The sequence below is a fragment of the Alosa alosa genome, chromosome 4 (assembly GCF_017589495.1).
Source record: "Alosa alosa isolate M-15738 ecotype Scorff River chromosome 4, AALO_Geno_1.1, whole genome shotgun sequence".
Classification (NCBI taxonomy): Eukaryota; Metazoa; Chordata; class Actinopteri; order Clupeiformes; family Clupeidae; genus Alosa; species Alosa alosa.
Window position 1 is genome coordinate 4722654 of NC_063192.1, and position 23956 is coordinate 4746609.

Genomic DNA, 23956 nt, shown 5'->3' on the forward strand with positions numbered 1-23956 from the left:
TACCGTGTGCCGTGGTTCTTCTCAAAGTAGGCAGCCCTGAGCCACACGCTCTTCTTGCTGGGGAACACCTGCAGGGCGTGAGCGTAGATGGCACGGGCGCACTCCAGAGCACCATGGGCCACACACTGGTGAACACACCCCACAGACAGACAGAGAGACAGAGACAGAGACAGAGACAGAGAGAGAGAGAGAGAGAGAGAGAGAGAGAGAGAGAGAGAGAGAGAGAGAGAGAGAGAGAGAGAGAGGAGGGGGTCAATTATAGTTTGTACTTAGTGCTACACAGTGTAGAGCTGTTATGCTACATGTACATGTAGAAATGTTCCCAGGTTAGCCCAAAGTTATTCCAAAAATAATCCCTTAGTCCATGTACTATTAACATGTGACTGTGATTAATAAAATAAGATAAAATTAGCAAAACAGAATCACTGAAACACTGTCACTGTTCAAGAATTTGAAGTCAGTTTCAGGGATGCAAACACATGTGTGGTGACAGTTAACCCCCACCCACAAAAAAAAAAAAAACACCTAAGATGATGTGGAAAAAGCGAGGTGCCAAAAACCGTGCTGTTTGCATCCCTGCAGTTTACAGAGACTACACTATATCCAAAAGGAGACTAGATGAGACTACTCAATCCTACATTAGACTATTTGAAGATTCAAAGAAACAGTGAGGCACATTTAAACATTTCCAAGAATCTCAAGTCCTTCAACTTGTTTGTCTCAATCTGAAGGACCTTTTGGGAACTCCTAGGTAAAAGCAACGAGTGCGTATGTGTGTCTATCTGTCTAGATGTTTGTGTGTGTGTGTGTTTGAGAGAGAGAGTGTGTATGTGTGTCTATTTGTCTAGATCTTTGTGTGTGTGTGTTTGAGAGAGAGACCTACACTCTCAGAGTCCTCCATCCACGTGTGTTTGCAGTCCTCCTCCTCGATGCCGATGCCAATCACTGCCCGGATGACAGCCTGGCACGTTGCCACACTGCCCGCCTTGTCACACTCCTCAGCATCCTACAAACACACACACACACACACATACACACAAAGAAAAAGATTTGATTGTATATAAGACACAATAAGAGATGATAAAATCAGTGCCTTTTGGAAGGAGGCAGTGAAAGGTCCCTGAAAGAGGCAAGCGGTCTTGAAATAGCATTTGGGTAGAAGAGAATTTATTAGTCTTGATGACTTTGCGACCTTTTGTACGAAAATACGGTTGTGTTTTGCTGACCGGTTTACACAACTAGGTCAAAGAAAGTCCAGCATTTGTGCAGAAATAAGCATGTGTTTTCTTTTTACGCAACAGCTTTACTTACTAACAATATATAAAAGGGAATCACTCCGGTTTAGATGGACTTTGACACTGAACACTGGTCACCCGGCTATCTGCCTTAACAACTCCAGTTTATAAATCACTTGAATTGGTCACAGTACGGTCATTTGGGCCATCTACAGCCCCTCCATTGCTCAGTGAGGGGAAACATGTCTCCTGGGCCATGGTGCTACACAAAGTCACATGATCCTTACGCAGATCACCACACACAGACATACACAGGACTACATCAAGTGCACATACAACATACATCAAGTGCAAACTTACAACTTGAATTGTTGTTTTATGCAACACTTTTGTTTATGGGACACAAAAGGGTAAATTTAAGGTTCCTTCAAAGTTAAAGGGGGGATGGGGAGGGGTCCCTGGATTAAGCCTAGCCCTAAGCTAACAGAGAACTTCGATTAAGATTTCTGCTGATAAAGAGAGCACCAGGACTCATGTGGGATTTGGTGGTCTAGTCCTGGGCCCCAATCAGACCGAGAGCCCCTCCCCTCCAGAGGCCTGTGGGGGCCTGTGCAAGTTGGGTCAAGCCAAAGCCAACAGCCAGGACAAGGGCACTGAAACAGAGGACAAACTGCCAAAGGGAAAGTAAAAAGACAAAGAAGAAAGAGAGAGGAAGAGAGAGAGAGAGAAAAGAGAGCAGGAAAAAAAGAAAGAGAGAAAGAGCAAAACTAAAACAAATAGAAAAATCTACTTAAAAAAACAAAATTATGTATTTTAATTATGTAAAATCAAATATTATAAAAGTGTATGGGTGAATTTGAACTGCAGGCTCCACCAATGATGAATGCCTTACGCAGCACAGAAGTATATCACTAGCTTGGTTACACAACAGAGGCATTAGAGATGCACTGAGATAGAACAGAGCTGCTCGGCAAAGATGAGTTTACTTTAATTTGTAATATCTCGGCTACTGAATGAGTTGGAATGTTGGAATTGTAATTTCTAAACCCACACTGTCAGGGTTAGGGAATCCAATGGTACTAGCTACAAAGCTACTTTAACCCATTAATCTATAGATGCAATATCATTGTAATGAAAAGTTCTTAACATTTAATATTCCATGTTCCCAAAAAACATGTTTTTTTTATCATCCCATTGAAATGCATCCACAATATGGGTAAAAAACACTGACAATTAAAAAAAACAATAAGGGCTTAATAGAAGTCAGTGGTGCCAAACATACTACAAATGCAAAGTATCTGAATCTTCTTGGCTTGCCATCCTCACAAAATCTGAATGTTCTTGGCTTGCCTTCCTCACAAGACCGCCTGTTTGGAGATAGGCCAATATGTTGTATTACTTACATAACCCCAATGTGGTTATTTTCCATCTCCTTATTTTTGCATTTTACTGCCTCACTCTTTCTACTTTTAGGTTTTAAAACCTAGGGTCATGAGATCCTGTGTTTATTGATTGTGTTATGTCTCGATCAAGGTCATTATTCCCAAACATGCCACAACTGCTAATCCAAATTCATGGCTGCATGTATATGTATCACTGTAATCCTTGACCATGAAAACATGAGGGTAGGCATCATCCTTTCTGTTTTGTTCAGGAGATATCATGCAAATACATCATCTGGCAATGGCGCAGAGTAAAATGGCCGCTGTGGCTGACATGAGGGTATTTTGCGATGGCTAACATACTTTTTTGAAAGAGCAAAACCAAAGTCCTTTTAGGCAAGTCCCTCCACTCTGCGGCCACATACCAACGTTTTATGGGCACTCATCGGACACGGTCTTTGGTCGAACCGCGCTGGCGTCTAGCGGCTTCACGACACCAATCTTGCTCCAGCGGCGAGATCACAACACATGATTGGCACGATGTATTCACATGTCGACGTTTTGCTGAGGAAGGGGTGGGATATGTGTAGACAACGCCATATTGGCGTGACAAACTAGCCCCATGCATTTCTATGGAGTATTTTTTGAGTGCTGTGTCTCCTCATTAGAAAGTCTCTGGCAAAACCCACTGGGTAATTGTGACAATTTTGGTGCTTGTATCAACATGTGAACGATTTCCCTAAAAAATGGCACTTATCTGCTCCACTAAACTTTTAACCGTCACTTCACAAGTTATTAGCATAACATATTTATGGCTGCTGGATTTTGATTGGCCGTTGGCAGCCATTCTCTGAGTGAGCTAAATGTGGCCAAGTGTAAGTACACCAAAATCAATAATGCCTGAAGTAATTCTTGAGATATAGAAATGTAAATTCCAGTGCCCACATTGACGGAATTTCACAAAATTTGGTGTGTGTCCAAAGTCTGTGGTAGTGATACTAATATGTCAAATTCTGAACATACACCCTTTTGCAGATTCTTTTTACTAGGCGTCACTACGCACACAGCGGTTGTTGGCTTGGTTGGCAAGTTGTTCTGAAAAAACTAAACTGCTTTTAGGAGTGGAAGGGGTGTGTTTTGGAATGTTTTGGTGTGTGTGCATGTGTTTGTCTGACCTGGATCCACTGTTCTCGGTTGATCTCCACGCCGTTGGCACGTAGTGATGTGATGGCTCTGTCGATGATTTTCTCTACCATCTGTGTGTTGCCGTTGGCCTCCTCCAGCTTGGCGGCGGTGGTCCAGATGTGCCGGTCAGTGGGGATGTTCTCACGGGCCTTGTTGAGCACACGCCGGGCGTTCTCATACGTTTCCAGTCGAGCAAGGGCCAACCACAGCTACATAGGGACAGAAATGGGGAGGAAGGAAACTCATGAGTGTAGCTTTATATGTATAGATCATGGACTATGCATCAATATTGCATTAGAATCCCATCAGGGTTCCCACTCTTAGGGCTGAGCTACACCAGGCGCGGAACTGAAGCGTTCCGTTCGCGTTGCGTCTGCTGCAACAATTAGCTTCCATTATAATCAATGGAAGTAGCTACACCAGACGTGACAGTGGGGCGTACTTTCGAAAAAAATAGACCATTCATCTAAAGTGGATTTTACGCGTCGCGAACGGAACGCTTCAGTTACGCGCCTGGTGTAGCTCATACCTTAGTCAAATGTAAAATTCCATGAATTTTCTCTGACTTTACTTGACCAAAAACCTGAATTTCCATGACTTACTATATAATGAATTGTATAATATACCGACCAATGAGATCAGAGCAGCCGCATAGTGCTCAAGAATCTTTTACTTGGGGGGATGAATAAATGGCCATTAAATAAACAAAGTTGGGCTACTCAAGCAAGCAGTAAAGCTAATAATCAGATATACACCAATTCTGCATGGAAATATCTGTATTAATGTATTATCTTTGGCAAGTACATTTTAAACTGCTACAACAAAATTCACTGATTTTCCATGACTTTGCCCCAAAGATGATAAAATTCCATTCCTGACTTTCCATGTCTGGAATAGACTTTCCAACATTCCATGATATTCCAGAAGTTCCATGATCCGTGGGAGCCCTCTCCTATATATGCTTATCCGTGTCTTTAGTGTGCACATATCGCTGTGTTTATGAATGCATCCAATAGGCATGTTTGCCTGTATCAGCCCCTACTTCCTTTGTTTGTATGTATGTATGTATGTATGTATGTATGTGTGTATGTATGCCTATGTGTGTTGATGAATAGATCTGTGTATGTGCATGTTAGTCTGTGTGTGTGTGGGTGTGTACCTCTACACTGGTGGGGCAGCACTCCACTGCTCTGCTCAGCATAATCCTTGCGTCCTCTGGCTCCTCCAACTCCACAGCGGTCTTCCACAGACGCACAGACTTGGAGACATTCTCCAGGGCTACACACACACACAAATACACACACGATATCACTCAAGAAAACACCCAACACGGTGGCACCCATGGTAGTAAAAACAGATAAGCACCGTGCCCTTGGCATTTTATATTTACAAGTGCCTATTTACGATGCCAAATACCCAGCATGAAGGAGTCATGAATTTGATGTGTTGAGGGAGCAACCACCTGTTTACTATGGTTACGCTTTGCTACAGTTCAAGTACAGTATGATAAAACCATCCCAATCGCACGTTGGCAACAGCTGGAGGGTCGGTCTGAACCAATAACATAAATGTCTGAACCAATAACATAATAACTTTTTGCCAATAATGTAGTAAGCTATTACTACATTATTGGCTGGTTATTACATTATCGGCTGGGTTAAGAAAAAAACGTTAAAAATGTAATAACTGCAGCCAATAATGTAATAATCACCTTATTGGAGGCCAAGAGGTGAAGGCACCCATAGTGTTTCAACCTTTTCTTTCTATTAGTAGTAGTAGTAGTAGTAGTAGTAGTATGATTCTGTCATGGGAGTCTATGACAGCCCATAGAACTGTCTGGTAGAAAGTTTGGTAACACTTTATTTTAATGTGTCGCTGTTACAGTGTACCTACTTAATTAGGTACAGTGGTACAACCTGTGTAACAACATGTACTATCAGGTACTATCACTGTACTTGCATTATGTATTTGTGGGTACCTACATATAGTTGTTACATTGTAATACTGAGTGCTTTTACAAAACTTTGCCAATTTGCCTAAATTTTCATCAGAGGCAAAGAGCTGACCTGAGACCTGCTGGATGGGGTAAATCTGGTCATGATAGATTTGATATACAAAGCATTCTTAGCTCCAGTCAAGGCCTCATTGTCTTCAGTACATGTAACAGCTGTGCTGCTACAACCTTGTTACTCTTTGATACAGTGGAATAAACCTATTAAGTGTACCAGTTAATTACTTACATGTACATATGACATGTATGTTATGTCTTCGATGTCTTGGAACAGGTCTACTAATTCACTACATAGTACATATATCAACTGTGTTGGTACACACTTATTGCTCTTTGATACAGTGGCATAAACCCATTAAAATGAAGTGTACCAGTTAAGTACTTACAATTACATATTACATGTATGCTGTGTCATTGGTGTCTTGGAACATGTCTGCCATTACCCTACATCCTGTAGTACATGTATCAACTGTGTTGGTACACATTTATTACTCTTTTGATACAGTGGAATAAACCCATTAAAATAAAGTGTACCAGTTAAGTACTTACATCTACATATATACATCCTGTCAATGATGTCATGCATCCTGTAATTGATGTGTTGAAAAGTGTCTGCTGTTACACCACACAGTACATGTGAATTAGTAGACCTGTTCCAAGACAATACCTGTTCCAGTTTATTCCACTGTATCAAAGAGTAACAAGGTTGTAGCAGCACAGCTGTTACATGTACACTGGAAGACAATGAGGCCTTGACTGAGCTAAGCATGCTTTGTATAAAATCTATCATGACCCGATTTACCCCATCCAGCAGGTCTCAGGTCAGCTCTTTGCCTCTGATGAAAATTTAGGCAAATTGGCAAAGTTTTGTAAAATCACTCAGTATTACAATGTAACAACTATATGTAGGTACCCACAAATACATTATGCAAGTACAATGATAGTATCTGATAGTACATGTTGTTACACAGGTTGTACCACTGTACCTAATTAGGTAAGTACACTGTAACAGCGACACATTAAAATAAAGTGTTACCGAAAGTTTTAAAATTTGGCACACTTATTCGAGACAGTCACATGATTCTTTTCTTGCTTCACATGTCCGATAAAATAGTATCGAGATGCCATGGCAACTCTAGCCTGTATGGCCCCCAAATTCTGCCTGTAGCTTTATTTTATTGGATATAAAGTTTCACACTTCCATGGCTCATGGCTATTATTGTCTATTAGCTGCTAAAAGACCTGACAGCACACATAAAATCACCCCTACTCTCTACAACAACTATTTTTTTGATTTGATGGCTAGAATTATCTCTGACCTGCATTTTGCTCCACACTGAAGTTGAACACATCTATGTTTGCACATAGTTACTCAAATGTTGTATGTATGAATTCAAGGTCTCTTTGAGGATGGTGCATTCACAGAGAAAATTACTTTTTTCCATTAAAAATGTAATATTTAATTAAACTGAGGGTTGTGCAACTCTGAACTGTATATGTCAACATATAACACTTCCATAATGTTGGTACATAATCTTTTAGCTTCATAATTATAAGAAAGGCTAGGTTGATGTCCCTATTACAAAACTAAATATTCTCCAAATACTGTATGGTACATTTATCAGAACAGAACACTGAATAAAAGTGGGAAAAAAATACAACATGGTAATTACAGTATTTTGTTCAGTATTCAGTAATTTTGTGTCCATTCCCAAGACGCTGAAAGACCTAGCTGCACAAATAACACACTCACACATTAGCGCACACAACAGACACACATTTCTTGGCGGAAGAATGATTATCTAGGAATAACTTGTTATATTTCTAGTTGTTGTACCTTTACTTTATGAAACTGTGCCAGGTAGTAACAGTTTTAGAAAAGCAATAAGCCCCGAGAGGCCGTAGGTTACCGGTACACTGACTCTACAACAGCTAAGGGGGGTTTTAGCTCCGCTAGCGTGTCGAGCCTAACAATGCCCCTTAGCTGTTGTAGAATCAGTGTAACCTACGGCCTTATTGCTTAAATAAACCCCAGTGTTGTATGCAGTGTGTTGTATTTATGTATTGACCGTATCCATGTATTTATTACATTACTTTATAATAAATCAGTAATTTAATAAGAAATGCTTACAAGATGGCGGTGCGGAGACATCGCAACGCTCTGTGTCTTTACAGATTTTGCAAATTAGTGGTAATATGCTTATTTATTTCAAGTATTTTCGGTAAAAACAGTTTAGCGTACATATCGCACAACCGACAGGAACTTTTAGACATCGGTTCCTGCAATCCCGACATCTATAAGCGTAATCCCAGAGATTGCTAAATCACTGAGACCTACGAACTCCGCCACACCGACCAGAGGTGGGAGGTGATGCACGGACACCACCATCACCAAGAGTCACTGCTCAGCTAACCTAGAGTATCTCATCTATCTGCCCAGAGATATACCATCGGTTGCTAATGCTAAGCTTGCCATGAAAGAACTGTATTCTGCTATCAGTAAACAACAAACTCTGCATCCAGAGGCAGCCTTCATTGTTGCGGGTGACTTCAACCACTCAATTTAAAAACTGTACTGCCCAAATTTCATCAAAATGTATCATGCCCCACAAGAGGAGATAATATTTTAGACCATGTCTACACAAACATTGCTGATGTCTACAAAGCCGCTCCCCTTCCCCACCTAGGACACTCAGATCACCTCTCATTGTTTCTACTGCCCAAGTATTCAGCACTCCTCAAACGTGTGAAACCAACAGTAAGAACAGTCAGAGTCAGAGTGCGGTCAGAGGGAGCTGACTCGGCACTTCAGCAGCGTTTTGAAAACACTGACTGGAGAGTGTTCGCAACTCAGGCCACCAATGACATCCACACGGACATTGATTTATATGCCTCTGCCGTTTTGGACTGTATCAACTCCGACATCAACAGTGTCACCACCCTCAAACGGATTACGACTTTCCCTAATCAGAAGCCATGGATGAACAGTGAGGTCAGACTCCTGCTGAAGGCACGAGACATCACAATCAGATCTGGTGATGCTCAAGCCTATAGCTCATCCAGGGCTAATCTGAAAAGGGGCATCAAAAAGGCCAAGCACAACCACAAGCTAAAGATTGAGGATCATTTCAAGAACAACTCTGACCCCCGACGCATGTGGCATCCAGGCCGTCACAGATTACAAAACTACTAACTCCACCCCCCCTGTCACCGACACCTCCCTGGCTGAACCACTTCTATGGCCGCTTTGATAGGGACAATAAGGAGGTGGCCATCAAGGCTCCACCACCAATGTGTGTGCAGCACTGAGCAAGACTAATGCACGTAAGGCTGCTGGTCCTGATGGTATCCCCAGACGCGTATTCAGGGCCTGTGCAGTGCAGCTGACTGAGGTTTGGACTGACATATTTAACCTGTCACTAGCCTAGGCAGCTGTCCCCGCGTGTTTAAAACCACCTCCATCTACCGGTGCTAAAACACCCCACTGCAACAAGCCTTAATGACTTCCATCCAGTTGCACTCACCCCCATCATCATGAAGTGCTTTGAGAGGCTGGTCCTGGTCCACCTCAAGACCTGCTTACCACCCTCACTGGACCCCTTCCAATTACCTAAATTACAATTACAGCACCTAAAATCATGGTGCACTGATAACAACCTGGCTCTCACCACCAAGAAGACCAAAGAGCTCATTGTGGACTTCAGGAGGTCTAAAGCTAGCACACACACACCCATTCTCATCAACGGGACTGAGGTGGAGCATGTCACCAGCTTGGGTGTCCACATCTCTGAGGACCTCTCTTGGACCCTCAACACCTCTACCCTGATCAAAAAGGCTCACCAGCATCTCTTCTTTCTGAGGAGACTAAAGAAGGTCCACTTGTCTCCTCAGATCCTGGTGAACTTCTACCGCTGTACCATCGAGAGCATCCTCACCAACTGTGTCACAGTTTGGTATGGCAACTGCTCTGCCCATAACCGGAAAGCACTGCAGAGGATGTGAAAACTGCCCAACGCATCACCGGTTCCTTACTCTCCTCCATCGATGCCATCCAGAGCAAGCGATGCTTGCGTAAGGCACGCAGCATCATCAAAGACTGTTCTCACCTCAACCACAGCTTCAGAGGAAGCTTCTTTCCTGCGGCTGTCACCCTACTGAACTCTAGCTCTGCATCCTGGTGACATCCAACGAACTAGCCCCCATCACCCCCCTGCCCCGCCCCCGCCTGATGCCTCCTTGCCTGTGCCTGTTGAGGTGTCCCGACCATGGCAACCTTGACAGGGACAACAAGGAGGCGGACATCCCCCAGCCCGGTGACATCCAACAAACAAGCCCCCATCACCCCCCGCCCCCGCCTGATGCCTCCTTGCCTGTTGAGGTGTCCACGACCATGGCAACCTTGACAGGGACAACAACAAGTGCAGTACCCTATCCCACCCATAGTGTCTATTCATTTACAAATGTACATACTATAACTAACTTATACATAGTTTCTGCACTACAATGGTACTGCTACCACACTGCACATAGCTGTGCATACTGTACATATCTGTCTATATGGTTCATACTAAATATCCATATTTATTCCGTTTTTCTGTAATCTAATCTAATCGAAGAAAGAAGAATGAGGAAAACTAGATGTACCGCATAGCGGTACAAAATATGACCGCCGCTCAGTCCTGTACATCCGTTCCGCGAAAATAAATCACACTTCAATTTGTCTCCATATTTTACTCCATCCCCCACTCTTGAAACTTTTGTGTTTGCTTGTTTGGCATGCCTGAGTGTGTGTGTGCGGCTGCACAGAAAGTTGCCTACTGGTGCTGAAAAGGTGAATAGATTGTAGAATAGCCAAAGAAGATGTAGCATTGTTATAAAACCTTTAAAATCTCTAAACAATCACAAGTAGGGCAGTTCATCACAGTTCATCCATTGCAACTGGATTGATGAAAGGTCACTTACACCTGTAGGCTACATTGTATTTGGGAAAAGTAAAAGGTATCAGCATAATGTTATTTATTTATTTATTTAATTATTTTTTGTGTATTTATAAACAAAAACATCTCTGTCAGTTCCATGCCGTTTTCAACAGCTATCAAAAACAAAGGTCATTTTTGGATGGATGGATTTTTTGTGAATGTCTCTTCTTCTACATAAGATTTTAGTCATCTTTAGTTCATGTAATTCTTTATTGTCAATGCACAAATTAAGTAACAGTAGTCTGAAACGTTATTGTTAATGCACAAATTAAGTAACAGTAGCCTAGTCTGAAACGAAATGCTGTTTTACATCTAACCAGTGGTGCAAATAACTGACATGTCCAAATGGGCCTTGATGAAATCGTCCGCTAGACTGTTCATAGGCACATTTTAACGGGCCAAAGTTGAAGAGCTTTTTGTCCGTTATTGTTTGTGCAAATATAGGCTGATTCATGTTCCCTTGCATTGTGTAACTGAGGTCCATGGCTAGTCTGGCTTTCATCAGACCAAGCTCAATCTTTAAGAAATCAAAAATAAATAAATAGGCAGATCAGGCTGGGTTCACCCAGCCTAGTCCATAGGCACCCGATATTGTTTAATTTTCCGATTGAGATACTTACAAACGGACCAGCGTCACACAGAGCAGGTTGTTTGCGCCATGCCCTTTGAGGGGAAAACATTCCCTCAGAACAAGCCAGAGTGAACCGGTAGACATGTACCAACCACACAGCTAAGAACCCCTCCTGAGTTTCTTTTGCCTACCATGTCCTCAAAAACCTGACAGAAGAAAATTATGGCTACAATCCATAAGAAGAAGACCGTTATGACACTTCTGGTCACTGAGTGGGGTTGTTGCACCACTTCGTAGGCTACTTGGGATACTGAAGAGACGTGTTTTTATATTAATTGAATTAAGCTTTTGTAGGTATCTTTCACGGTCAACGACTGGCAAAGTGGTTATGTATTGAGTGGTCATATTGATTTGTGGTATTTTTTGTTATTATTTATTCCTGCGATTTCTGTATGCAATTACGTTTATTGACCCTAATTTGCGTTGGAGTTAATGAGAGGGGTTGTTTGTTTTCCCCCCGAAAGGGGCGGGAACGTTTGTCACGAGTCAAGTTCCCGGATGTGCCGGTCTAACGTATATACACGCTCTGGCTATTCTAAATGCAAAAATGCATCAGGGAGTTATGACAAAACGGTAACTAACAAACTAGATCCTAATAGAAAGCTGTTAGCTTCCCTAAGCTACAGGTAGGATTATAAGGTAGGCCTATTTACAACATAAATTGTCAATAGGCTATGCTGGCGACACAAATAAAATCTCCTTTGGAAACCAATGGCTTACTTATCTTACAGTATCAAGCGGACTTAAACTGCCATATCGTGGCGAAAAATTGTAATAACATTCAAGCAGCTCCATGAGTCAAGGAAAGCACGAATGAAGTAGCCACTTCTAGATGGGACCCACTACACAGTAAGGTGTGTTGCTAAAGCAGCCATAATGAAATGAAGGTGTCATTGTTTGGATACTTCACACACACGTGCTTTTTAATTTCACAAGACTACAACTACCAAGCTGTAATCAAAGCACATCGATTCCCCTCTCACATCATGCACGCGCTTAAAACAAAATAAACAGGCGCCTCAGTCTCACCATGTATAGGCAAAACTGTATCAGACCGGTGTAGCGTTGGTAAATCTTCCATTGCACAGAATGATTTTTGTAGCACGTGCAATAAAAGACAGTCGAAAGATACAAACAGTGCTGCTATCAATTTGCTTGGTATAACCGCATTTATAGTTTTCTACAAATGCAATCAATCAAATGCCTCCATCACTCAACTAACGCTTAACGGTAACATTACCTAGGTACTTATTGATATTACAAGATTAACGCATTACCTGCAGTAAAAACCAAGCATGTCCGATAAACATCCTCAGATTTATTTCGCCGAGAAGAAATGGGAATTACACTTCATGTGAACATCGTCCTATCCTTATTAGATGTCCGCTGCGGTAAATTACAGTCCTTGTAGGAAGCGTCCATTGTTTTTCCAACCCACTTTTAACTTCCAACAAAATTACGTCTCACTGCAACGATCGCCCATCTAGTGGACAAACGACTACTTATCGCCAATACTGAAAATGCAGCCATGATGATGATGATGAATATTTATTTTGGCTTTCTTTTAATCCTACTGAATTTGTAATTATGTATTGGCCGTTCTAATACCGATAGTATGTGGGTGCCTGTGTGTGTGCATGTGTATATGTGTGCACCGCCATTTACAGGCCAATGAGTGTACAGTCACTAAATGTACACATAACCTAATTTTTTTTAGACCCGGGTGGGGGCTGGTGGTGGTCCCCGGGGACGAAATGAAATTTTTCCGTAAAAGTCTAGTGGGGCTACATACCCACCAAATTTCATGTACCCCGGTGGTTCGGTGTCCCGGGTATCAATGACCAAAAATTCAGGGAGCAGATGACGGGAAAAATTCTTGAATTATGTGCATGTGTGCGTGTACAAATTTATGTTTATGTGTGTTTATGTGTGTGTGTGTGTGTGTGTGTGTGTGTGTGTATGTGCGTGCTTGTGTGTGTGTTTGCCTGCGTATGTGTGTTTGTGCATGTGCATGCATAAGTACATATGTCTACTGTGTGAGTATGTGTCATACGTATGACTACTGTAAATGTATGTGTGTGCGTGTGTATCTGTTTATGCACATGTGTGCACATGGAATGGGTTAACATGACCCCTGGAGGCAAACATACGGAAAAAATTGGTCATCCTAGGCCCTACAGTTCTCAAGATATTCACAGAGAACTGTGTCGCCCCTACTCCTCCTTCGGGGTCCAGTCCAGCGGGGGCTACAGATCAAAAACGAAGAATGACGGTTCCATGCTATCCATGTGGGGGTACATGCCCCACCAAGTTTTGTGTACCCGGTCTTTCAGTGTCCCGAATCCTTGTTGGTGTACGTCACTAAATGTACACATAAATTATTTTATTGTAAGGCCCCCATGAACGAAAAAAACACAAAACTGGTCATGCATTCGGAGGGTGTCATAATGATCCTACACTTTTAATTTCGTGCAGTTTTGACCTTGTCAGCCAGAGATATTGTGATGAAAACACCTAATTTTTGCTTTTTCATTTTTAACTAGGTGGCTATACATGAAATAAGTGGTAATGGGATGGGTTGACATGCCCCTTAAGACCAACATACATAAAAAGGTGGACCTCCTAGGCCCTACGGTTATCGAGATATTCACAGAAAACTGTCTCCAGCCACCTACAGGCCAGTTGGTGTATAGTAACATAAATTAATTTATTGTGTGGCCCCATGAATGGAATTCCACAAAACTTGGCGTGCATACAGAGGGTGTCATAATGATCCTACAATTCCAATTTCGTGCAGTTTTGACTATGTTAGGTCACAGATACCTTCAATTACAACACCTCATTTTTACTTTTTGTGTTTAACTAGGTGGCTATATATGAAATGAGTGGTTATGGAATGGGTTGACATGGCCCCTTGAGATCAACATACAAAAAAAAATTGGTCCTCCTAAACCCTACGGTTTTCGAGATATTCACAGAAAACTGTGTCTGCCCTACCCTCCTTTTAGGGGTCCAGTCCAGCCGGGGGCTACAGATCAAAACGAAAAACGATGGTTCCATGCTATCCATGTGGGGTTACATGCCCACCAAGTTTAAATGTACCCGGTCTTTCAGTGTCCCGAATCATTGACGGAAATTTGGGCATCTAAAAAGAAAAGAAAAAAAAAAAAAAAAAAAAAAAAAAAAAAATCTGACTAAACCTATATGACCGCCGCAGCTCTTGTGCCGGGGTCATAATAAATATATACAGCCCACCACTGTGTATTAACCTAGCTGAATAAATTGTGATATATTCATATAAACTTTGGGTAGAGCCAATAAATAAAGACAGAGAGGGTGTTTATGGTCAGGATTTCAAGCTATTTGGAAGAGCTAAGTACTGTGCCATGGAAGTGTGACACTTTGTATCCAGTAAATAAACCTTAAATGAAGTGATATCAGTATGTTATTACATTATTGGCTGCAGTTATTACATTTTTATAGTTTTTTTCCCCAACCAATCCGATAACGTAATAACCAAAACGTTATTACATTATTGGTTCAGAAATGTTATTACATTATTGGCAAATTATTACATTATTGGCTTTATTACAATGAAATTATTACGTTATTGGTCGTTATTACGCACATTTTCAGAGCTGATCCACATATAGAAGTGTGGATGTGTGGAGTATGTGGCGGTCAGCACACAAGGAGTATGAGTGTGCATTTTCACGTATACCATTTCCATGTGTGTGTGTGTGTGTGTGTGTGTGTGTGTGTGTGCTACGAGTGTAAGTGAGAGCAGTGAACTGCGATCTAGTGAGCGAGCAGGTCCAAAAACTTGGCTGGGACTAGGAGTGAGAATACAGTGTGTGTGAACATGCTGAGGCGGATAAGGTGGAAATAATGGCTATCCGTCTCTGACAGCGAGGTACTGGGAATGGCTGCTACAGGGTGTCTGGGGTGGAAGGTGGATGGGAGCGGGGTGGAGGGGACAGCCTTGGCAGTAGGGGCTGTTTTGGGGCGGGTGGGGGTGGGTTGTGGGTTAGGGGCCACATGAGAGGTGTTATGTGGTATGCAACTGAGACACAGAGACAGAGACAAAAAATAGGATCGAAAACAAAGGCATGCTACATTTGTATGCATGTAAGTTTGTATGCATGCATGCATGTATGCCCATGCACAGTTAGGTGTGAGAGTATTCTAACCATTACAATTAGTCTGATAAGATTGTTATGATCTGACAAAGAGTTTGGTGCATGGGTATACGTGGTCACTGACAAACAAGATAATTAGGGTCATTGTGAGTGTGCACTGCTGTTATGAATATACAGTCTCTCTGTGTGAAAAATACAGAGGTGTGCTTTTGCATCTTTGACAACAGTCTGAGCTGGCCTGGCACCTACCCATATCTGGATCAGATACAATGAAATATGTGTGTGCATGAGTGCTATGTAAGCTGTGTGTGTGAGTGTGTGCATGCAAGAGAGAGACAGTGTTCCCACACCTTGGTTAAGATCAAATTCAAGGACTTTCCAGGCCCAATGTCCTCAAATTCAAGGACCTAATGTGTCGATAAATTTCAAGCGCGGGCATGGTTAGAGAGAGAGAGAGAGAGAGAGAGAGAGAGAGAGAGAGAGAGAGAGAGAGAGAGAGAGAGAGAGAGAGAGAGAGAGAGAGAGAGAGAGAGAGAGAGAGAGAGAGAGAGAATGAGGATGTAAATCACGACCTTCCCTGAGGACGGGTGGCCCTGACGCCTGGGCCACCATGTAACACGCCCCAACCCGGGCAGGTGTGTCTCCTGGGCCACCACAGCCTTGGCTGTGTCTCCAGGCTGCAGTCGAGCCGCCTCCAGCCACACGTCCTCACTCTGCACTCCACACACACACACACACACACAGAAGAGACACAAAATCATGAGCACGCACACATAGAGTATGACCATACACAGACACCAACACACAATATTACACTTCAACAGAAAGTTTAGTTCTTAGAATAAAATCTTTACAAAAGTTGTCTTTTGTCTCTAGTTTATAACAAGCTCAACTATGCTACCCAGTTAACTACCAATTAACCTCAACTACCTGATTATACATGCCTGTGTATGTGCATGTGGGAAAGTGGGACTGTAATGGGGTGTGTTGCCATGTTTCCGGCCCAGTTCAGTACAGCACGGTATGCATTTATTTCTCCACTGTCAACATTTTGTTAACCGTGCCAAAACAACCAAACTTTTTGGCATCCAAACGTTTTGGTCTTGGCACAGTATGGAATATGCAGTTGATTGGGCGACAGAAAATTTGGCATATGACCTTTAGGGGGAAGCAAGTTTCACAGAGGCAGTTTGTTTGTCTATGGATTCTGTGTGGGAGTATGTGCCTTTGCATGCTCTTATTAGTGTTGCCACACATACTGGATTTTTCTCTTATTTGAGTGACCGTCCCAGATAATTCCCAGTTTCTGGTGACAATGAGTTTCTGATTATAATTTCGGCTGGTTTCAAAAGAAACGGCTATTCGTTTTTCTTGATTTGTTTATCGGACATAAAATCCTGTGTAGCCTACACAGACATAAAAGGCATGCTTTTTGTTGACTGGCAGAAGAAAGACCGTTTACCTTATTACCTAGCAACTGCCGAGCAACCACAGCTATGACCCAAGACCCCACTTTGTAGCTATGTAGCTTTGTTTTCTATATATTTATTATTGTATTTATCTTTTTAATAGTGTTTTTACCCCATAGAGTGTTGACTCTGAGAGCACAGCACAAGAATTCCAATGTGGAATATATATGATCATTTTGAATGTCAGCAACATGTTTCAAAAATGTTGGGACAGGAAATGTTTACCACTGTGCTGCTTCACCTCTTTTCATTTAACAAAATTCTGTGAATGTTTAGGAACTGAGAAGACCAGTTGCTAAAGTTTTGAGAATTAAATAAATGTTGTCCCATTGCCGCCCAATATAGGATTTCAGTTGCTCAACAGTATACCAGTAAGATATTCTTAATCATGTTTTTATTCCATGATGCACCCAATTTGACAGGTCTGGACTGCAGACAGGCCATTTTAGCACCTGGATTCTTCCTCTATGGAGAAATACTGGTTTAAAATATATGCAGAATTTATTTTAGCATTGATTTCCTGAAATATTCAAGGTCTTCCCTGGAAAAAGGCATTGCCTGGATGGCAGTATATGTTGCCCAAAACCTGTATATATCATTCCGAATTGATTTTGCCTTGCCAGATGTACGAGATGCCCATGCTGTAGGCACTAATGCACCTTCACACAATCATAGATGTTGAGTTTCGAATTGAGGACCAAAAGAAATTGGAAAGGTTGGATAGGCCCTCTCCTCTTTAGCCCAGATGAGTCCATGATTTCCAAAAAGAATGGCATTTTGATTGGTCTAAATACAGGACCTTTTTCCATGTTACCTCAGTCCATTTTAAACAAGCTCATTTTCTGTATCATGTCTCAATAGAATTTTGGCTGCAGTTATTGAATTGAGTATCAAACTGTGCACATAGACAATGGTTATCAGAGGTTTTCCTGAGCCCATACAATGACAGGTCTGCCATCTAAGGGCCAAAAGATTACGGCCATCCAATTTGTTTTCAGCTCTTTCCCTTATTTGCAAAGATGTCTCTGGATTCTCTCAATGTTTTAATAATATTATGTCCCGTAGATGATGAACTCCCCAAATACTTTACAATTTGATGTTAAGAAGAATTACAATTACCGGTACAGTGTTCATCATTTGTGCACACAGGTTTACAGAGTGATGAATACCTCTACATCGAAGAGACCCTGCCTCTCTGGGATGCTCTTTTTCATACCCAATCGTGTTGCCAGTTACCCTAATTAGTTGTGAAACATTCCTCCTTTTGTTTTCTTTTTAGACTGCGCATGAGCAAAACTGAACTGCTGTAAACATGCCCCTCCATATGGTGGAGCGCACAGAAAAACGCTTAAAACCAGTAAACCAATGCAGAAGAAGACTTGTTTGGTTACGGTTACCATAGCGACAATATTCACATGGATGTGAAGGAAGAAAGACTTGTGGAGGTCGTTACCCTCAATTTGTAATTCTACCTTTCGTAGATGCTTGGCATGGAAGAACTGGAATTTCGCCAGTGTTGGAAGCTTTTGCGGGACAAGTTTGTAAAGGCGAAGAAAAAGTGTCCTGTGGAACGCTAAGTTCAGTGTTGCAGCTCTGCCAGCGCAGGACCAGAGACAGAGAGGGTAAGCAGAGTTTTGGCAGCACTGAATCAGGGCACACCGTGAGGTCAAGATGCAAGATGTTTGGATGTTACTGTGATCTTCGGTATGTGAAGACGACACACTTTGATCTTTGCTACACCAGAGCTAACCTACAATACAACTTGCCATAGGTAGTTAGCTTCAATAACAGCCGGATATCCTTATATGTGCAAAGATGGCAGCTTTGGTTCCTTTTTGTAGGCAAGCTTCAGAGGTCTATGATGGTCAGTTTTTTGCCAGTTTCAAATTATCTAAAAGAAAAATTTTGGGTTTTTCTTTTTTTTTGAGGAAGGTATAAACAATTTCAACCACGAGTGCATATTGCATTTGTGTGTGTGTGTACCATCCTCTCACCTTGGGACACATCTCTGTGCCCTTCATGATGAGGTTCCTGGCCACCTGAAGCTTCCCGGTCACCTCTTCCAGGCGGGCGGAGGCGATCCAAGCCGGAGGGTGGTGCGGGTTGGTCTCCCTCACCGACTTCAACAGCAGACGGGCTTTCTTGATGTCACTGCACGCGCACACACACACGCAACACAAACCACAATAACTAGATGTACCGCATAGCGGTACAAAATATGACCGCCGCTCAGTCCTGTACATCCATTCCGCGAAAATAAATCACACTTTCACACACACAATCACAATTTGTCTCCATCTTTTACTCCATCCCCCACTCTTGAAACTTTTGTGTATGCTTGTTTGGCATGCCTGAGTGTGTGTGTGTGCGGCTGCACAGAAAGTAGCCTACTTGTGCTGAAAAGGTGAATAGATTGTAGAATAGCCAAAGAAGATGTAGCATTGTTATAAAACCTTTAAAATCTCTAAACAATCACAAGTAGGGCAGGTCATCACAGTTCATCCATTGCAACTGGATTGATGAAAGGTCACTTACACCTGTAGGCTACATTGTATTTGGGAAAAGCAAAAGGTATCAGCATAATGTTATTTATTTATTTATTTATTTATTTTTATGTATTTATAAACAAAAACATCTCTGTCAGTTCCATGCCGTTTTCAACAGCTATCAAAACAAAGGTCATTTTGGATGGATGGATTTTTTGTGAATATTTCTTCTTCTACATAGATTTTAGTCATCTTTAGTTCATGTAATACTTTTATTGTCAATGCACAAATTAAGTAACAGTAGTCTGAAACGTTATTGTTAATGCACAAATTAAGTAACAGTAGTCTGAAACGAAATGCTGTTTTACATCTAACCAGTGGTGCAAATAACTGACATGTCCAAATGGCCCTTGATGAAATGCGCTGCTAGACTGTTCATACACATTTTAACGGGCCAAAGTTGAAGAGCTTTTGTCCGTTATTGTTCGTGTGCAAATATAGGCTGATTCATGTTCCCTTGCATTGTGTAACTGAGGTCCATGGCTAGTCTGGCTTTCATCAGACCAAGCTCAATCTTTTAAGAAATCAAAAAAATAAATAGCGGGCAGATCAGGCTGGGTTCACCCAGCCTAGTCCATAGGCACCGATATTGTTTAATTTTCAGATTGAGATATACACGCTCTGGCTATTCTAAATGCAAAATGCATTAGGGAGTTATGACAAAACTGTAACTAACAAACTAGATCCTAATAGAAAGCTGTTAGCTTCCCTAAGCTACAGGTAGGATTATAAGGTAGGCCTATTTACAACATAAATTGTCAATAGGCTATGCTGGCTTACACAAATAAAATCTCCTTAGGAAACCAATGGCTTACGACTTTACAGTATCAAGCGGACTTAAACTGCCATATCGCGGGCTTAAAAGTTGTAATAACATTCAAGCAGTTCCATGAGTCAAGGAAAGCGAATGAAGTAGCCACTTCTAAATGGGACCCACTACACAGTAGCTTAAGGTGTGTTGCTAAAGCAGCCGTAATGAAATGAAGGTGTCATTGTTTGATACTTCACACACACGCGTGCTTTTTAAATTTCACAGACTACAACTACCAAGCTGAAATCAAAGCACATCGATTCCCCTCTCACACCCTGCACGCACTTAAAACAAAATAAACAGGCGTCTCAGTCTCACGCATGTATAGGCAAAACTGTATCAGACCGGTGTAACGTTGGTAAATCTTCCATTGCACAGAATGATTTTGTAGCACGTGCAATAAATGACAGTCGAAAGATACAAACAGTGCTGCTATACATTTGCTTGGTATAACCGCATTTATAGTTTTCTACAAATGCAATCAATCAAATGGGCCTCCATCACTCAACCAACGCTAACGGTAACATTACCTGGGTACTTATTGATATTACAAGATTGACGTACCTGCAGTAAAAACCAAGCATGTCCGATAAACATCCTCACTTCATCCTCACTTACACTTCATGTGAACATCGTCCTGTCCTTATTAGATGTTCGCTGCGGTAAATTACAGTCCTTGTAGGAAGTGTCCATTATTTTTTCAACCCACTTTTAACTTCCAAAAAAATTACGTCTCACTGCAACGATCATGCATCTAGTGGACAAACGACTACTTATCGCCAATACTGAAAATGCAGCCATGATGATGATGATGATGAATATTTTGGCTTTCTTTTGATCCTATTGAATTTGTAATTATGTATCGGCCGTTCTAATACCGATAGTATGTGGGTGCCTGTGTGTGTGCATGTTTATATGTGTGCACCGCCATTTACAGGCCAATGAGTGTACAGTCACTAAATGTACACATAACCTAATTTTTTTAGCACCCCCCATGGATGAAATTCTACGAAACTTGGCATACCCCCAGAGAATGCCAGGTCAATCATACACATAAATTTTGGTGCAGTTCTGAACATCTTAACTGAAGATAGGGGCGATTAAAGCAGAATAATATTGCATTTTCATTTTTGACCGGGGGGGGGGCAAATCACAAATGAGTGATTATGAGCCAGGTTGATGTGGGCCCTTGAGACCAACATACCATAAAAGATTCACAGAGAACTGTGTCTGCCCTACCCTCCTTTCGGGGGGTCCAGTCCAGCGGGGGCTGCAGATCAAAACGAAAAACGATGGTTCCATGCTATCCATGTGGGGTTACATGCCCACCAAGTTTTGTGTACCCCGGTCTTTCAGTGTCCCGGGAATCCTTGTTGGTGTACGTCACTAAATGTACACATAAATTATTTTATTGTAAGGCCCCCCATGAACGAAAGTACACAAAACTTGGCATGCATTCAGAGGGTGTCATAATGATCCTACACTTTTAATTTCGTGCAGTTTTGACCTTGTCAGCCAGAGATATTGTGATGAAAACACCTAATTTTTTGCTTTTTAATTTTTAACTAGGTGGCGCTATACATGAAATAAGTGGTAATGGGATGGGTTGACATGCCCCCTTAAGACCAACATACAAAAAAAAGGTGGACCTCCTAGGCCCTACGGTTCTCAAGATATTCACAGGCCACCTACAGGCCAGTTGGTGTATAGTAACATAAATTAATTTATTGTGTGGCCCCCCATGAACGGAATTCCACAAAACGTGGCGTGTACCGTGTACCCCGGTCTTTCAGTGTCCCGGGAATCATTGACGGAAATTTGGGCATGCGAAAAATAAAAATAAAAATAAAAAAATAAAAATCTGACTAAACCTATATGACCGCCGCTTCACTGCGCGGCGGTCATAATAATAAGCTGAATTAAAGGAAGTTCATTGTTGTTGCAACTTTACTGACAAGGAATGTCTCCTCATGCACGTCTGTATTAAGAAACAAAGCAATGATGTTTTGTTTTTCCCTGTTCTGTTCACATTGTGCGGGTGGGATACTAAGTGTGTAGGGAGTAGCATTCCACCGAGAACACCCTGCATTCTGCACTTTGCAAACACCTTTGATGTGAATGCTTCTTGAAGCACAGTCAAACTTATCCTGTACACAGACGGTGAGTGTTGCAGCTTACCTAATGTCTCCACCATGGGTTGGGATCATCGAGTTGAGATCAGTTAGGTAGCCTTTAGGGTCCACCACTGTCTGTCCAGTGACTGAATCAGACACCTATGGGCAAAAAGAGAAAGAGAGAGAAGAGAGAGAGAGAGAGAGAGAGAGAGAGAGAGAGAGAGAGAGAGAGAGAGAGAGAGAGAGAGAGAAAGAGAGAGAAAAGAGAGAGAGAGAGAGAGAAGACACACACACACACACGTTTATATGTATAAATGTCTTATCTATCGTATGTTCTGTATTGTATTGTTTGATGTCCTGCTTTGGCAATGCAAATAAATATTTGTCATGCCAATAAAGCTACCTTGAATTGAATTGAATTGAGAAGAGAGAGAGAGAGAGAGAGAGAGACCATCAGTGCAGCTCAGCGCCTGGTTTCTTCCACACATGCTGTTGGGAATTGTGGCTAAATAGTTCAATCTTCGTCTCTTCAGATCAGAGGATTTTACTTCTCATAGTCTGAGAGTCATTCAAGTGCTTTTTGGCTTCTGGCAAAAAAATGGCTTCCGACTGGCCACTCTACCATAAAGGCTTGATTGGTGGAGTGCATCAGCTGCACTGAGTTGTCCTTCTATACACTTCTCTCATCATAATAAAGGGTCTGAATACTTATGTAAATGGTATATTTCAGCCTTTACATTTTTTATACATTTACAAAACATTCTAAACACCTGCTTTTTTTGTCGAGTATGGGAGTATTGTGTGTAGATTGATAAGAAAACAAAATTAATTGAATGCATTTAAAGATAAGTGAAACATAACAAAATGTAGAAAACTTGAAAGGGTCTGAAAACCCTTTCAAGTCTGAAACTCTGTTATACCAGACATGTGGACTCGAGTCACATGACTTGGACTCGAGTCATGATTTTAATGACTTCAGACTTGACTTGATAAAATTCGGCATGACTTGTGACTCGACTTGGACTTGAATACTATTCACTCGAGACTTGACTCGGACTTTGCCTCTTTGACTTGTGACGACTTGACATGTCTCGAGTCAAAAACTAAATTTCCTGATCGTGGACCAGTCACCCCAGAGATGCTTTCCCTCCGTGACTAAAAAAAAATAAAAAAAATAGCGGAGACAAGCGGCCAGTCCAGAGCACAGTTCAGTGCTGCCGCTACCCCCACATGCGTTACGCACTGTGTGAAGGGCACCAAGAGACAGAGAAACGACCAACATTTAGCCAATAACTAGTAGCTTTACTGCAAACTGATTTGCACTCTTGTTAGAGAACAATGTCAAAATGCACCAACGGCATGTTACATAAAGATACTTTTGGAGTCCTCTCCATTAAGATCCAACTTGAACTATATGCTAGCCTACTGCATTTAATTGAGAACCCCATCTAAGA

General features: G+C 41.8%; 1 protein-coding gene across 1 annotated transcript in view; it reads right to left on the reverse strand.

Moving 5' to 3' along the window:
- Positions 1-23956, reverse strand: part of prpf6 (PRP6 pre-mRNA processing factor 6 homolog (S. cerevisiae)) — a 38793-nt gene that overhangs the window by 9390 nt on the left and 5447 nt on the right. Inside the window, exons 7-14 of the mRNA XM_048240567.1 lie at positions 22567-22661; positions 19026-19182; positions 16213-16275; positions 16135-16162; positions 4962-5080; positions 3793-4011; positions 884-1006; positions 4-125 (exon numbers count right to left, since the gene is read on the reverse strand). Of these exons, the coding sequence (XP_048096524.1) occupies positions 4-125; positions 884-1006; positions 3793-4011; positions 4962-5080; positions 16135-16162; positions 16213-16275; positions 19026-19182; positions 22567-22661 (926 nt within the window). The remainder of the gene's footprint in view (positions 1-3; positions 126-883; positions 1007-3792; positions 4012-4961; positions 5081-16134; positions 16163-16212; positions 16276-19025; positions 19183-22566; positions 22662-23956) is intronic.